Below are 15,851 nucleotides of genomic sequence, written 5' to 3' on the forward strand. Positions count from 1 at the left end.
AAGTCTTATTGTAATGCAGAATTTTCAGTCTCTAGAGCAGGGATCTCTAAACTTTTCAGCTGAAGGGCTGCATCAAACATCTGGCACAGTGTTGAGGGCTGGGGGAAAAAATTAAATATAAAATTTAAATACATACATTAGAGATGGAACTTAGATGAATGAATAAATGAATGGGCTCAAACGTCCAGGACTTCTCCAAATGCGAACACAGCCCAAGAAATAAAGCACACACTTAAATGGACCCCCATTCCCCCAACCCACAAGCACAACTCCAGTTGTGTTTGGTCAACTGGGACAGAGGCTCTCAGAATCAAAGGCTGGCTGCAGGCTGGATAGAGGCTCGCCGCGGGCCGCATCTGGACCCCAGGTTGGGGTCTGAAGATCTCTGCTCTAAGGACAAACATTGTAAATTATAGAGCAGTGAGTGATATACCCATTAAAAAATGGGTTTTGCTTTTGTTGAAAACAAAAGTTTCTCTTTCTTCCACCATAGTTCTGGGGGGTTAAGGCTTGCCATTATGACAAATTAGGCCATTCACATTTAGTTCCTTATTGTGTGTGTGTGGACTGGCAATTTTCCTCAATGCCCATTTAAATGCCATATCCTCTCATTGTATATTCTTTGTCAAAATATTTTCAAAATAGCAAAAATTCCTCTGGCTTTTGTATGGTCTGACTACTTATATAAATTTACTTATCAATTCCTAATTTTACGTATTTATTTTAATGATTTCTACTCAGCCTTTCCATGTTTAGACAAGCACAAGGCAGCTCGCAATAAATAAAACATACATTAAAAATAAAACATCTAAAGTACAGTAATTTTTTGCACAAAACATTGTGCTCTTTGTAACCTAGATTCTTGTTTCAAAGGAATCTTTCATAGACTGACATACTAGCATAGCAGGTATGGAAGTATTCATATGCCCAAAGCCCACCCCTTTGCCTCAACCCTTCCTGTGTTGATGAGACCTCCCCCAGTCATCTATTTTATACAGGTATTTATATACCGCCTTTCTTTGGTCGTCAGATTTCTCTTCAGACTTTAATCCAAGGCAGTTTACATAGGCAGGCTGTTCTAAACCCCCGTAGGGATTTTTACAATTGCATAGTTCTAGTCTTTCATAGACCTCCTCGTTCCAGCTGGATTCCTTCCCGGTTTGGCCTCTCTCTGGCCCTTGGCCTCCCACGCTCCACTTGACGGCAACTCCTCTCTGCCACCGAGGGTCAGCTCATCAGTATATCAGCGTGTCATCAGTTCTCGGGTACGTCCAATTGTTTCGAACTGGCAGCCTCAGATCTTCAGGCATACAAGGTGGCAGCTCTACCAACTGAGCTAGCATTAATTTTACATATTGGTATTTATAGCATAGGGCAGTCAACATAAAAATTGTTGCAGTTGGGCATGTCTGAAAATCCTCTGGATGTGTAGGTTTGTTTCATACCCCCAGCCCCTTTCTGCCCCTTGCTGTTCTTGAGCCAATAGATTTTGGGTGTGTATGGATGAGGAAGGGACATGTCAAGCTAGGAATGGGCCAGAGAGAACCTGGTCAATGGAACTTTTGTTGTGTTTCTCTCCATGCCCTTTCAAATGTCACATTCTTGCTCACCAAAATATTTTCAAAAAAGTAAAAATTTTCCCTGGGTAGTATAAATGTGCTTATTTTTGCACAAAACATCTACACTGCTGCAATCTGACATCCATGTTACTGGTGGGGTGGCAGACAGACAGGGCGGAACGTTTCTTTGAATTTGTCTGCTTTACTGTGATCTTGATAGCGGATGTTCTCCCAGTCTAACCACTAGGAATCAGAAGAAACAGGCTAAACTGAATGAGAAGAGCCAATAAATGTTTACTCTCTGCCAAACCAGGATTGGTTTGCGTCATTGCGCCCCTAATTTAAGAACTTATTTTTTATATGGAATTTGGGTTTTTTTTGTTTCAAATGGAAATTTTCATTTATTTGTGGATTTCCAAATGAGGGTTATTAGCTGTGTGTTTTACTGTTTAAGGGCGCAATCCTAACCCCCTTCTTCTTGGCATCCTTCAGTCTCAGAAGACTATGGTATCACGCTCTGAATGGTGGTTCTGGAACAGTGTCCTCTCCAGTGCCCAAACCTGGGTAAAGTAGATATGGATAGGCTGTTTCCCATGCATCAAATCCCCCCTCTCCACGTCGCTGAAATGGTCCAATGGAAAGGCAGAAGCCAATACGGTTGGTTCCAGTGGGTGTTCTGGTGTTTTATGAGAGGGAAAAGAACATCCCTCGATCCACTCTCTCCTGGAAATTTTAGCAAACACTCCTTGGTTTACAGTGCAATCCAACGCATGTCCCCTCAGAAGCAAGTTCCATAGTTTCAGTGGGAGTTACTGCTAGGTAAGTGTGTATAGGAGTGCAGTCTTAATGACATGACATAATGTTGAGAGTACATTAATTGGCAACCTTTGCATGCTATGTACAGGAAGGAGCTAATTTCATCAGCAGCATCATGTCTAGTAGTTGCATGTGAGTCAGGAAGAGTTTTGCCATTGGGAAATTTCCTTTATTGCCTATTACAAAATTGCACTGGTGGTTCATGTACACCAGCGTTTCTCAGACCCAACAAGTGAGTCGCGAGCTAATTTCAGGTGGTTCCCCATTCATTTCAATGTGCATTTTATTTTGATGCTCCCATGGTATGTGACTGCATTCGGGGGAATGGTACAGATCTGTACTTTTAACAGGCTGCTGTGTATATACTTTAAACAATGCTAGTCAATGGAAAGTGACTTTCCACTCCTGGGTAGTGTGGATAGGACTGCAGCCTTTGGGATGTTTCGGGGAATCCTTTAAACAGATCTGCAACTGCTTGGGAGGACTGGGAGGGGGGGGGCCTAACCCCTTATGTCAGTACTTTCCAGCACTGGCATAGTGGTGCCAGTGGGACATGTGCTGCATCCTGCAGTTGGGTGTCACTCAGAGGCCTCCTCAAAGTAAGGGAATGTTTGTTTTCTTACCTCAAAGCTGCATTGCCCTTATGTCAGTGCTGGAAATTAAAAACAATTTAGGTTTCTGGCATGAACTTGAAATGTTACAACATTTTTCAAAAGCTATTTTCACATTACCTTTATCATGCCTTAGGAGGCTTGGTTTGGCAGAAACTTGAAAAAGGGTTCTATTTCAGGCTATTTTTATTTTTAAAAATGGCTAAATTGGATGGCTCAGACTGGAATGTGAAGTACTCCTTATAAGCAAGTAAAATTCTGTTTACTTGTTCTGTGGTTAGTTACATTTTACATGTGAGTGTAGATGAGCAAACATCACAGGCTGGATTGAAGGCTGACACTTCATTTTACAAAATAACTTTTGGTAACTTGTGCTACAACATTGCTGAAAATCAGTGGAAAACTTAAACTATCATTATTGTTAAGGTGTTTTCAAAGAATGTTGTGACTAAACACCATTGCAATCCATGAGACCAAATAAATTATGACTGACTTCCTTTGGATGTAGCCTGTTGTTAAAAGCAGAAACATGGTTTTTTCTGCAATTAATCTTTTTCAGATTTTTTTAAAACTTGCAGTGCAGACAATTTGTTCTTGTTTGGGGTAGTATAAAACTTCAGAAGACAGTTATTTTGAAGGAAGAGCCCCAGTTTAAAAGATTTATATATGCTGTTCTAAGAACCAAAAAGGTAGTATTAGTCACAACAGGGCAAGTCTTTGTAGTCACAGTATCAGGAAGAAGTGCTATCTGGGGGCCACAGAAGCAGTATTGAGACCTCTCTCTGCATGAGAACTTAGAACAAACTGCCAGTCACAACTGTGCTACTTGGTCCAATGATGTGACTCTGTGTACAGTGGCTTTGTGAGGTCATCAGTTCATCAACTTGTGCACTTAACTGTCCTGGATTGTAACCGTGTACTTTATTTTTTGAAATTGGCATCAAAAATTGAAGATGAACCAAGAGGCAAGTTTTGGGTTGTGTTCTCTTTACAAACAATTTCAAAATACATAATGTAGTTTAAGAGGCTGCTGTAGTTTGTACAGCTTCATGTATAAATGAGGATAAGTGTGGGAAGCACTCCATTTAGCTGCTGCTGGGCCAACTTCAGCTCAAGCAGGTGCTAAATGTGTAGTGTACAAAATAGGTAAAGGGCTAAAAGGTTTTTGTGCTAATCTTGGCTAGGTGAGGAATAGGTGAGCTGTCAGATAATACAGATCTCAAATTTGGCTGCTGTTCTTTTTCCTGCCTGGTAAGGAATTAGTCCATATCAAGTGCTACTACCTATTAATGAGGTAAAGATTCCTTCACTGAGAATCCCTTCAGTGGAAAAACATCTGTTTTACACACAGAAGGTCCCAGGTTCCATTTCTGGCAGCTCCAGCTAGGGCAGATTGAAATCCCTGCCTGAAATGCTGGAGGGCCACTGGTAGCTCTACACCAGGGGTCTCCAAACTTTTTGGCTAGAGGGCCACATCAAATATCTGGCTTGGTGTTGAGGGTTGGAAAAAAAATTTAAATATAAACTTTAAATAAATAAATTAAAGATGGAACTTAGATGAGTGAATAAATGAATGAAGGGGCTCATTCATTCAACCTCTCTGGCCCTCAGAACACCCTCCAGGCACAACCAGAGCACAGCTTGGTCATGTACAGTTGAGTGGGCCAGAGGCCTTCAGGAGACAAGAAGCTGGCTGTGGGCCTGATAGAGGCTTGTCGTGGCCCACATCTGGCCCCCGGGCCGGGATTTGGAGACCCCTGCTCTACACAGAGCAAGCAGCAGTTTATGTACTTTCCCATACTATTTCTAAGCTCTACGTGTTTTCCAAGCTCCTTACAAACTTCTTCATAATAAGCCACTACGGTGGACTTTGCCATCATATTTTGGGGCTGGGAATCAAGGCCAGAGTGGGAGCGTATGAACCCAACTCTGGGAAATGCGAGAGTTATGGTTTTACAACTGTCACTTAGAGCCCAATCCTATCCAGCTTTCCAGCACTGTGCCAGTGGGGCATGTGCTGCATCCTGGGGGGGCGGGGGTCATGGAGGCCTCCTCAGTAGCGGGGAACTTTTGTTCCCTTCCCTCAGGGCTGCATCAGCACTGGAAAGTTAGATAGAACTGGACCCTAAAACCAGTTTTTAAGTCATTTGTCCTCCCCCCAAGGTAATTTTGCTCACATTTTGCAGCTTTTATTTTTAAAGTCTCAACTTTTTAGAGTCAGCATTTGTATTGTAATCTTATTCTTTGGTAAATGCAATTTTCAAACTTAAGGTTTTGGATTTTCAAAGAGCCCGACTGTCACCTGTATTTTTATTACTTTAAAAATTTGCTCAACTGAAACCATTTTAATGTTATTTCCAAGTGAGCTGCACTGCTGTAGAGGCATTTGCCAGGCGTCCTTTACAAGTCCTATGGAGGGCTGCAATCCCAGCCACACTTTCCTGGGAGTAAGCCCTAGTGACTGTAATGGGACTTACTTCTGAGTAGACCTGCACAGGACTGGGCTTAAAACTGTCGTGACTGGAGGCAGAGGCGGCCAGACGCGCACCGCTCTTCAGGAGCGCAGCTGCCAGCGCCGCACGCGAACGGCCCGCCTGCTCCCCGCCTGCAGCCAGGCCGGCCTCAGAAGCCCCTCCCCGCCTAGGCCGGGGACTCCAGTTCCCAGCATGCCCGGTGCCTCCACTTTCCAGCATGCTGCTCGCGCACGATGGCCTGTTCCCCACCCCGCAGGTTCCGAGCCCGTGCCCCGCCGGCGATGAACGTGGTGCGCGCGAGCCGGCGGCCAGCCTCCACCGCGGACTGCATCCCCCAGCATTCCGCCGGCCTCCGCCTGTGAGTGCCTCCAGTGGGGGGGCGGTCTCCTTCTCCCAGTCCTGCGGCCGCAGCTCTCGCGAGAGCAGCGCTCCGAGGCCGGCGGGCGGAGGGAGCGGTGGGCGGAGGGAGGGGCCGGCCCTGGCGCTTGGTGGTGGCGGCCGCCATTTTGCCGCGGCGGGTCGGGTCTGGCTCGGTGAGGCCCGTTCGGGGATCGGCTCCGCGGGGGAGGGGTCGGCGGCGTCGCGGGCAGCGCCGGCGGGGGCCGCGCGGACGGAGAGGCCGGGCGGGGGCGGCCCGGGGGCCGCGGATGGCGGCGGATTCTGTGCGGCCGAGGCGGCGGGGCTGAGGCGGCGGCAGGAGGAGGCGGGGCAGGAGGCGCCTCCCCTCCCTCCCCACTCCTCCCCCTCCCTCCCAGGTAAGATGGCGGACCGGCCAGGACTCCACTCTTCTCGCGCACACCCACCAGCCCGCAGGGGCGCCAGGCTCCGCCGCCGGTCGGGAGGGCGCCCAAGTGAGGAGCTGCGCGTGCGCGAGCCGGGCTGTCGAGTGCGCGCGTCTCCTGCCCCCGCACCCACTCGAGGCTGCGCCTCACCTGCCCGTAGAGGGCGCGCTCGCCTGGGGAGCTGCAAGGCACGTGCGAGGGCCGCTTGGCGCGCGCTGCGGTGCTCCGCCACCGGCCCCCCCCCCCCGCTGCCGCGCCTGGGCTTCGTCTCGCGCGCCACCAGATCCACCAACCAACGGCCGCTCCTCAGGGCGCGGGGGAGGGGCGAGGGCAGGGTTAGGGCGGGAGGGGAGGGGAGGGCTTGGGGAAACCAGGTGGGGTCGAGAGCAACTGTAAGGGGGGGGACCAGGGCGAAGGGGGTTCAGTGCAGGAAGCAGGGGGTCCCAGGCCAGAGGCTGGAAGTGGGGGGGGTCTAGGGGGTGCTAGGCACCTGGGGAAGAGCTGCTGGTTCAGAGGGAGCCGGGGCTCTGGAGGTGGCGGGTGCTGGGGTGGTGCAGGGCATGGGGCACAGGCTGGAAGGACTCGGGCGCTGACCAGGCTTTGTGTGTTTATTCGGATAGCCTAGAGAGTTCTGAGACAGGCAGGAGATTGGGCCCTCCAACCACGGAGCCTGCACAGGGACAGGAGGGCGCTCAGGCTGGTGAAGAGGGAGGCCTGGGTCAAGAGGCGGTGATGGAGAGGCCCAGCGACGAGGGGTTGGCTGGACCAGTTCCAGACGCCGTTGAGAACTTAGTGGGACTCCAGGAGGGGGTGGTTGAAGGAGAAATGGCATCGGGAACAGGTGAGGAAGGGGCAGAAGGGAAGGCAGAGCTGGGTCAGAAGGAAGAAGAGCTGGCTAAATCTGCTGGTTTGCTTGTTGAGGATGCAGTTGAAGGACAGGTGGCATTGGGAACTGGTGAGGACGAGGCTGAAGAGATGGCAGAACCAGGTCAGAAGAAAGGAGAAGAGTTGGCTGAATTAGCTGGTGGGCTTCTCGAGGATGCATTTGAAGGAGAGACGGTCTTGGGAACAGTTGGGGAAGAGGCTGAAGAGTTGGTGGAACCAGGACAGAAGAAAGAAGAGTTGGCTGAATTAGCTGTTGGGCTTGAGCATATTGCGAAGGGAGATGAGGTGTTGGGGAAGCAAGATCAAAAAGAAAATGCACTTATGAACCCAGATGAGAAGAAGGCTGATGAAAAAACTGGGGAAAGGAAAGTGTCATCAGAAATGGATCAGGGGGAGTCCGAGGAACATGTGCAGTTGGAAGAAAAGGAGTTGATTGGAAAGGATGAAATAGTTGGAGAAGGGGGTGAGCAAAAGGCTGAGGAGATGGGAAGACCAGATCATGGGATGAATGAGGATTTGGCAGAAAAACCTCAGGTAGATGCTAGAGAAGAGAGTGAAGACAGAGGCGATCAACACAGGGAATTGATAGAACAAGATGAGGAGATGACAGGCAGGGAAGTAATTGCATCAGCAGCAGGGGAGACTGAAGAAGTGCAGGGACCACATCAGAGGAAGGCAGAGGGAGTGAGTGGGGAGGAAATGTTTGAATCAGCAGAGAGTCAGGGAGAGGATGACAAGTTGTCAAGATTGAGCCAAGGGGAGATTGTAAAGGTAAGCTTTGAGAAAGAGGATGTGGCGCGTACTGTGGACCAGGAGCAAACTGATGAAGTACCAGGAGCAGTTGAGAGAAAGACAGAGGAGATGTCTGTTGAAAATGTGGCACCAGCAGTAGATCAGAAGGAGACTGAGGAGCTGGTAGGACTAGATCAGGAGAGACCCGAGGAGGTAATCGGAAGGAAAGATGCAGCGTCTGTAGTGGATCAAGAAACTGAGAAGGCACAAGGAGCAGAGGATGTGACTCTGAAGGGACATGTGGCGATGGATGAAGGAGACTTTGAGAGTGCAAATCAGGGGGAGTCTGAGATGGGAAAAGTGAATGTGGCACTGGTGGCAGGTCTTGGTGAAGCTGAGGAGGTGCCAAGAGCAGATCAGGCAGAAGTAAAGGGAGTGACTGCAGATGGAGATGTGTTACCAACTGTGGCTGAGGAGAAGGTGGAAGATTTGGTGGGGGAGAGGCTGGGTGGGGGAGAGGCTGAGGGGAAGGTGGAAACAGTAGCAGATCAGGAGGAGGCTGAGGAGAGGACTAGAAAAGATGAAGTGGTATCAGCAGTTGATCAGGGGAAAGCTGAAGAGATCCTTGGAGCAGATCAGAAGATGACAGGGGGAGTGATTGCAGAACAAGATGTGGCTGAGGGGAAGGTGGAGGATTTGGTGGGTGAAAGTTGGGGAGAGGCTGAGGAGATAACTGGAAAAGAAAATGTGATGCTTACAGTGGAACGGGATGCAGTTGAGGAAGTGCCAGGAGCAGGTCAAGAAAAGGGAGAAGAGGTATCCGCAATAGATCAAGGGGAAGCAAAGGAGAGAATGGAACCACTAGAGAGTGGAACTGGAACTCAAGAAGAAACAATTATAATTGCGCAGGTATTTCCTTCAGCTCCAGATCAGGAGAGCACTAGAGAGGAAGAGATGAAACCAGAATTGAGTGAAGATAAGGTTGAAGAGATAACGCAACCAGGACAGAGGGAGACAGAAGATCTGGAAGGACTTGCTAAGGAGGAAGCTAAGCAATTGGGGAGACCACTTGAGAAGGATGCTGAGGATGAAACTGAAGAGGGAAAGGTGGCAGTATCAGTAGATGAGGGCAAGTCTAAGCATATGGTGAGACTGGATTCTGGAGAAACGGTGGTGGTTGCAGGTGTAACTGAGAAGACATTGAGTCATGAGGGGAGTGCTGTGAAACTGAAAGTGCCCTCTCAGGAAAAGGAACTAGTTTGGGATTCAGCACTGGAACAGGAGTTGGCAGAACCAGCTGAGGAGATTGTGATTGCAGATTCTGGTGAGGGGCTATCCACATTGGACCAGGAAGGAGCTGAGAAGGTTTCGCAAGCAAATCAAGAAGAGTCTTTGACATTGGCCAAAGTTGGAAGGGGAGTATCTGATATGGACTGGGGCCAAGGTGAACTAGAATCAGAGTTAGCAAGAATTAGCCTGAAGATAGACAAAGATTTTGGTAGGTCAGGTTCCTCATCACGTTTGTCACAGCACGCTGTTACAGGAAGCCCAGAGTCGGTTCTCAGAGGAAGGGGGAAAATCATTTTGGGGTTGGCAGGGCTACGGCAAGGACCAGTAGTAGCACGTTTTCAAAGAGCAACCAGGTCAGCAGGAGTCAGCCATGGAGTCCTGGAACATGTGGCTCCAGGTTTAATTGTGACCAGTTTGACAGCGCAGGCAGAACAAAATGGGTTAGCAAAACAACAACATAAGCAATTGAAAGTGGAGCGGGTAGAACAGAAGGAGGCAAGATCAGCTGAACAAACACCTGTTGGGAGGAGGGTTAAGATGGGTGAAGGACCAGTTCTCATGGGGTACAGAATTGGACGGGAAGGAATGTCATGCTTCTCAGGGGAGGGTAGAGAGTACAGTGTAGAGAAGGCTCAGCAGGCGCCTGTGCTGGAGGAGACAGGAACACTACCTGTTGAACAGCAGGTAGAGCCACCAAGCCAGGAACTGGAAGTTAAGGAGTTGGAGACATTGGAAAACGATGTTAGGGACTTAGCTGGGCAACATTTGGGGGAAATGCCATTGTCATGGCTTGGTAGGCCACTGACACAACCTTATGACATGCCACTGCTGAGTTCTGGCTGGACTGCAGGGTTAGGGCCAGGTCATGGGCTTTCTAAAAGGCTGCCACGGGTAAGAATACAAAAACGAGTTGACATGATGGTGGTAGGCCAGGGGACAAAGTCAGCAGGTCACAGTCCTGTATCACCTATGTCTGGAAGAAGGGTATTTGGGCTTGCAAGTAGATCAGCAGATGTGCACTGGGTAAAGGAGGTTTTGGGATCAGGGCCACCTCCACTCTCTTTAGTAGGACATGACTCAAGCGCAAAAGAAAGGCGTTCTGGTCTGTTAACAGGGAAGCGGGAGTTGAAAGATTGGCGTGATGGGGTGATGGGTATTGCAATTAAGAGATACAAAGCAATGAGGCTTGCAATGTGGGGTGAAGGCCCAGATGATTTGCATGTAAGGGGAGTCAAGCCATCTGGGAACTTGGACAATGTTCAGGCTAATCTTATTCAGGCTAGTGAAATTCTTGGACAAGCTGAGCAGAAGGTACTGAGGATGGCTCAGCATGTGCAGATTGAGAATGGGCCAGAGTTGGCCCTGGAAGGACAGAGGCTGACCGACAAGTTGGTGCAGGGTATGGGGTTAGCAAGGTCGGGACAGGGACACTGAGCGTCAAGGTAACCATTAGGTGCGCATTAAAGTTGAGGTTGCAATGGGTTGGGAGATTTGGATACATTAAGGACTAGGGACAGATTGGGTATAGTAGTATAGGCAGACAGGTAATACAGAATAAAAATAGAATTAGATTGCAAATCTGAGCTTACAGAATTGAGTAGGTTTATATATATCTGAAGAGAGTGGAGCAAGAAGGGAAGGAGACTCTAGCAGCCTAAAATGAGAATGACTGGTGGAATATTGATGCTTCTGGACAAAAGATGGGTGCATAGGGAAATGAAGGTAAGGTGGAACTAAGCTGAGAAATTGACACTGTGGAAATGTAAAGTTCTGGTTTTCTAGGTTTGTGGGGTTGAGAAAGGAAACTGTCCAATGAATTGTTGAGTGGGGAGTGAAAGTTTTTTCTAATGCGTTCTGCTTCCTAGCACCCCAAACAGGTTCCTGCCTCTTTTCATAGGCTTGGATTTGGTAGCTGGTGCTTACATAAAAATTCTCCACTGCAACACGCAGACAGCATTCCCATGTTGTTTGCGTTACAATCTTGGAGAGACAGGGTTTGGTCAACCCTATGGCTGGAGCCAGGCCCTGAGTTAAGTGGATTAAGTTGAAGGATCTCCAGTCAAAGGGACAGAAACGGGGCATGTATCCCGTGACAGGATCTTCTTTGTTTAGAGCTGACAATCTCATCTCATTGCAGGAGTAGTCTTCCCCAGGAAAGCGAAACCCTGGAAGTGGAGTGTGAAGAGCAGGAGCAGTTCTCAGCTCACACAGGTACAGGCAGAAATTAATACAATTTGGGAATTTACTAGAGCAGGGCTTCTCAAACTGGGGCGTTGTGACGCCCCAGCCTGTGAGCCCTGGCCTCTGCCCACTTAAGGGGCGGGGGCAGCCTGGAGGCAGGGAGGAGGCAGCGGCGCGATCCCCAGGATTGCCCTGCCCAGGGGGGCTGCGGGGGCTTGGGTGCGCTTACCCAAGCCTCCTGCAGCCTCCCCAGGCTGCGCGGAGCCTGGCGCACCTGCAGCAGGGCTCCCCGTAGCAGTGAAGTAAATGCAGAGTGATCGCGCTCCACTTCTGCTTTAGTTGATGGTAATGCTTTAGTGGAGTTGGGGCGTGATCGCGCTACATTTACTTTCACTGCTGCGGGGAGCCCTGCTGCAGGTCGCGCTGGGCTCCCCGCAGCCTGGGGAGGCTGCAGGAGGCTTGGGTAAGTGCACCCAAGCCCCTGCAGCCCCCCTGGGCGGCGCGATCCTGGGGTTGCATCACTGCCTTGCCCCCACCCCCGCTGCCTCCCCCTCGCCCACGCAAGAACTTAGTGGCTCTCAAACTCTCTGGGAGAGTTTGAGAACCACTGGGTTAGAGGAATGCTGAAGAAACAGACATTCTTGGCCGTTTTCCTGAAGTCAGAATTAGGTTCATTTTGTTCTCAAGGTGATCTTTCTGCTCACAATTTCTGTGCTTATTAATAATGGTCCAGACTTTATGGCGTGATAAGATCTGACTTGGCCATGTAGATGCATGCTTTGCTTGCTGGGGTGTGATGGAGGGCACATCACAAGCTGCTGCAGTCCAAAGGCAGGAAGTACATTTTACAATCCAATAACATGACACGCCTCTACAGTTGTCCTAGAACAGGGGTGCTCAATAGGTGGATCGCGATCTACCGGTAGATCGTGAGGCAAAATGAGTAGATCGCAGAGTGCTGACCCCCCTCTTCAGGTGCCTCTGGGAGGAAACGCCGGGAGTAAGGCCCATTGTACTCAATGGGGCTTACTCCCAGGTAAGTGTGGCTAGGATTGCAGCCTCACAGCCTAATCCTAGGCATGTCTACTCAGGAGTAAGTCCTGTTATACTCAGTGGGGCTCAAGGTACACCAACATACATTGTACACATAAATGTTATATGTTATGATGGCGCAAACATTGTAAAAAAAACTCTGGTAGATCTCCGGGCCTTGCTGGGTTTCAAAGTAGCTCTCGAGCCAAAAAAGTGTGAGCACCCCTGTCCTAGAATAAATTTGGAAATCCTCTGACTATTGCCATTCAGAAGATACAGGTTATAAAGCAGGGGTGGTCAAACTTACTTAAAGTAAGAGCCACATACAATGAAGTTCAGAAGTTCAGAGACTCTCAAATTGAGAGCTGCAGCATGTACCAATTTAAATTCTTCTTAAATATATATACTCACTATGAGTGTCAAATTTATGTTTTACTCCAGTGAATGCCCAGTTTACATCCAGTAAATAATTTTAAAGCTTGAACATTTTTTATTTACCTTTTTTATTAATTGTGAAGCAAAAAGAAGCTCAGCCAACAGTTCCATGAGCCCTCACGTTGTATGTCAAAAGAGTCATGTGGCTTGCAAGCCGTGGTTTGACCACCCTGCTCTATAGTTCTTGTTATTCATTGCTATGTTTGTCTCTTTTATGTTTTTGTAGGAGTGGGGAGCTGATATGTGTGCTGTATTTGAGCTACTGTAGCTTCAAATGCAAATGTTTTTGGAAAAGATATCTGTGTTCCATTTTGGGATGATGTGTGAAAATCTTTACACTCTGTTTAACCCCCCCCCCCCATACGTCTGTGGCAGAAAATTGGTTCCTATGTGTGCAAATTAATTTTGCTGCAGAGGCACCTAATGTTGGTTTGTTTTGACAAGGATGAAATAGTTAATATAAGATACAGATAATCAGACTTTCAACTGGTTTTTACCTGTGAGATTATTTTTCAGAGTTCAAAAAAACCTGAATAATGCTCTGAACTCTGCTGATGTTAAGTAAAGACCTAACCAGACGAAACAATGCATATCTGTGATGGTGGGACGTAAAGTATCCTCCATGCGGTTTTCTTGGAAAACACCCCTTTCAAACCTGCTATTTGCTCTGTTACAGAAGAGTTAGGGGTACTACACTGCTGCTATTTTCCTAGTTAAAATCATTCCCCCTAAACTATTTACAAGTGTGTTTTTCTGAATAGGACAAATAGCAGTTGGGGGCGGGATTTTCATTAGGAACACTCTGTGGGAAGAAAGTTGAACCCCTTTTTTCCCATGCTGTATTCCTGATTCACATCGCATACCTTTACATGTGTGACTGGAAACAATTTATAGTTGAAAGGCCTCATTGCAGTCCTCTGTTGTTTCATCTAGTTTGACCCTGAATGGTAGGCAATTTCTGATCCTTCCAATGAATTCTAGCACCCTAACTCAGAACTGCTCAGCAGTGGGCTTCTATATTACCATTGCTGAGCACTGATCAGTCTTTGTAGAAAACTTCTTTTGTAACGCACATTCCAGGTTGAGTTCAGCTGGTTCAGAGAACATTTATTTCATAAACTCAGAAGACGTTGGCAGTATTCTGCTTTGCGTTCTGTGGCCTAATCAAAATTATTCACGTTGATAGGTTTTGAACTTTCAGTTGTGTGCTTTAATCTTATTTTCTTTTAATTTGTTGCTTTTAAAGTGTCTCTGTTCACACACAAAAAATCTCCTAATACAGGGGTGTTGAAGGTTTTTGACTGGAGGGGCCACATCATCTCTCTGACACTGTGTCGGGGGATGGAGAAAAAAAAGAATTAATTTAAATTTAAAATTTGAATACATTTGCATAAGTTTACATAAATGAATATATTAAAGATGAACTTATATGAATAAATGAAGGTCTTGCAATAGCTCAAAGGTCTATAAAAGGCCTTGCACAAAGCAAGGCTGTCATTTCCTTTTCTGCCTCTGCTGCATCACAGACATGAAACAGCGAGCAGTGGAGGGAGCCCTCATCCCCCAGGTCACGTGAGAGGTCAAACAGTCACCCTCACGCTGAGAGCAGTTGCGTCGGGCCAGTGCAGGCTCCAACAAATCTCTGGAGGGCCAGAGTCTCATTGGAGAATGGGGACTCCCTGAGGGCCACATTGAGAAGCCTTGAGGGCCGCATGTGGCCCCAGGGCCGGGGTTTGGGCACCCCTGTCCTAATGCATAACTGTGTGTTAATGGCGATTAATATTGTAGTCACAGAACGTGTTAATTTTGCCTTGAGGTGGTCAGTTTCCCTCCATCAGAAAACCTGTCTTTAACTTGCTTTTGAAAGTAATACCTTTATTTAAAGTCAGGACAGCACATTATGACTGTGATCCTTCTTCCTGAATCTCTTTAGCAAATTCTGAGACGGGCAGTCCCGAGCGTAGGCTGGGCTGCCAGGGAACCCAGGAGCTGGACGGCTCGTCCCAGTGGCTGGCTGACCAGAATGAGGCCGGTTCCCAGCATGCACTGGAGCAGGACAACAGCACTACGACCACAAACGAAGCTCTTGGGACGAGAGGCAAAGAGCAAGAAAGAATTAAAATGCAGAGCAGTCCTCCCCGACAGCACCATGCACTGCACACACAGGTAGAGTTAGAGGTGAGGGGGATTCCTAGAGCACGGGCCTGTTGTCACTGGAGAAAAGCTTTGCAGAGAACTGCAGAGGCCACTGGAATAGCTTATGAATGTATTAAGAAGCTACAAGGGCATTCAGTGCTGTGGGCTGAATAAAGGATGCTCTTGTCTGATGCCTTTGGATTAGTTATATTCTTTTGAACTGCTGCCACATTAATCACCCACTCTTGTCTGTTCACTCCACCCCAGACTGCATCAGACAGAATGACAGGCAGCAATCCAGTATCACCAGCCTCATCAGGCTCACCTGCCTCAAGCGGCAGCATCTCTCCACCACATCTCACCCATGACTCCTCTCTAGACAGTCACCTGGGATTTGATGTTTCCAAGACACCAAACAGAACCCTTGTATCGCCTGGAATGTACACCTCCTCCGACCTGGCGAGCATGTGGGACAAGACGCATGCGGAAATTGCAGAGCAGGCCAAGCACGTAAGCAACACCTGATCCGAAGTGCCCTTTGCTCTAGCTTGTCTTACACATTAGCATTTGTGAATAAAAACTGATGTGCACTGGGTCTTTCAAGGCTAATGCACAAGGTAAGGACTGTTTCGAATTAACTAATTTGAGTACTATTTTTCAGGAGGCAGAGATTGAGAACCGCATTGCTGAAATGAAGAAAGAAGGATTTTGGTCCCTGAAAAGACTGTCCAAGGTACCTGAACCAGTCCGGCCCAAGGTGCACTGGGATTATCTCTGTGAAGAAATGCAGTGGTTATCTGCTGATTTTGCCCAAGAGCGTCGCTGGAAGAGAGGTGTTGCAAGGAAGGCGAGTGCCATCTTCTTTCTGAGACTGATCACCAGTGTCCAAATGTTTGTTCTATCTCTTTTGCCAGTTCT

General features: G+C 48.1%; 1 protein-coding gene across 2 annotated transcripts in view; it reads left to right on the plus strand.

The window, feature by feature from the left end:
• The first annotated feature begins 14,833 nt into the window (after positions 1 to 14,833).
• SRCAP (Snf2 related CREBBP activator protein) overlaps positions 14,834 to 15,851 on the plus strand; it is a 30,687-nt gene continuing 29,669 nt past the window's right edge. The window contains exons 1-3 of one of the 2 annotated variants that reach the window (XM_066628948.1): positions 14,834 to 14,975; positions 15,201 to 15,443; positions 15,595 to 15,780. In XM_066628948.1, the coding sequence (XP_066485045.1) occupies positions 14,919 to 14,975; positions 15,201 to 15,443; positions 15,595 to 15,780 (486 nt within the window). In that variant the 5' untranslated portion in view covers positions 14,834 to 14,918. The remainder of the gene's footprint in view (positions 14,976 to 15,200; positions 15,444 to 15,594; positions 15,781 to 15,851) is intronic. The other variant, XM_066628949.1, reaches the window with a different exon arrangement.

The sequence above is a fragment of the Tiliqua scincoides genome, chromosome 5 (assembly GCF_035046505.1).
Source record: "Tiliqua scincoides isolate rTilSci1 chromosome 5, rTilSci1.hap2, whole genome shotgun sequence".
NCBI lineage: Eukaryota > Metazoa > Chordata > Lepidosauria > Squamata > Scincidae > Tiliqua > Tiliqua scincoides.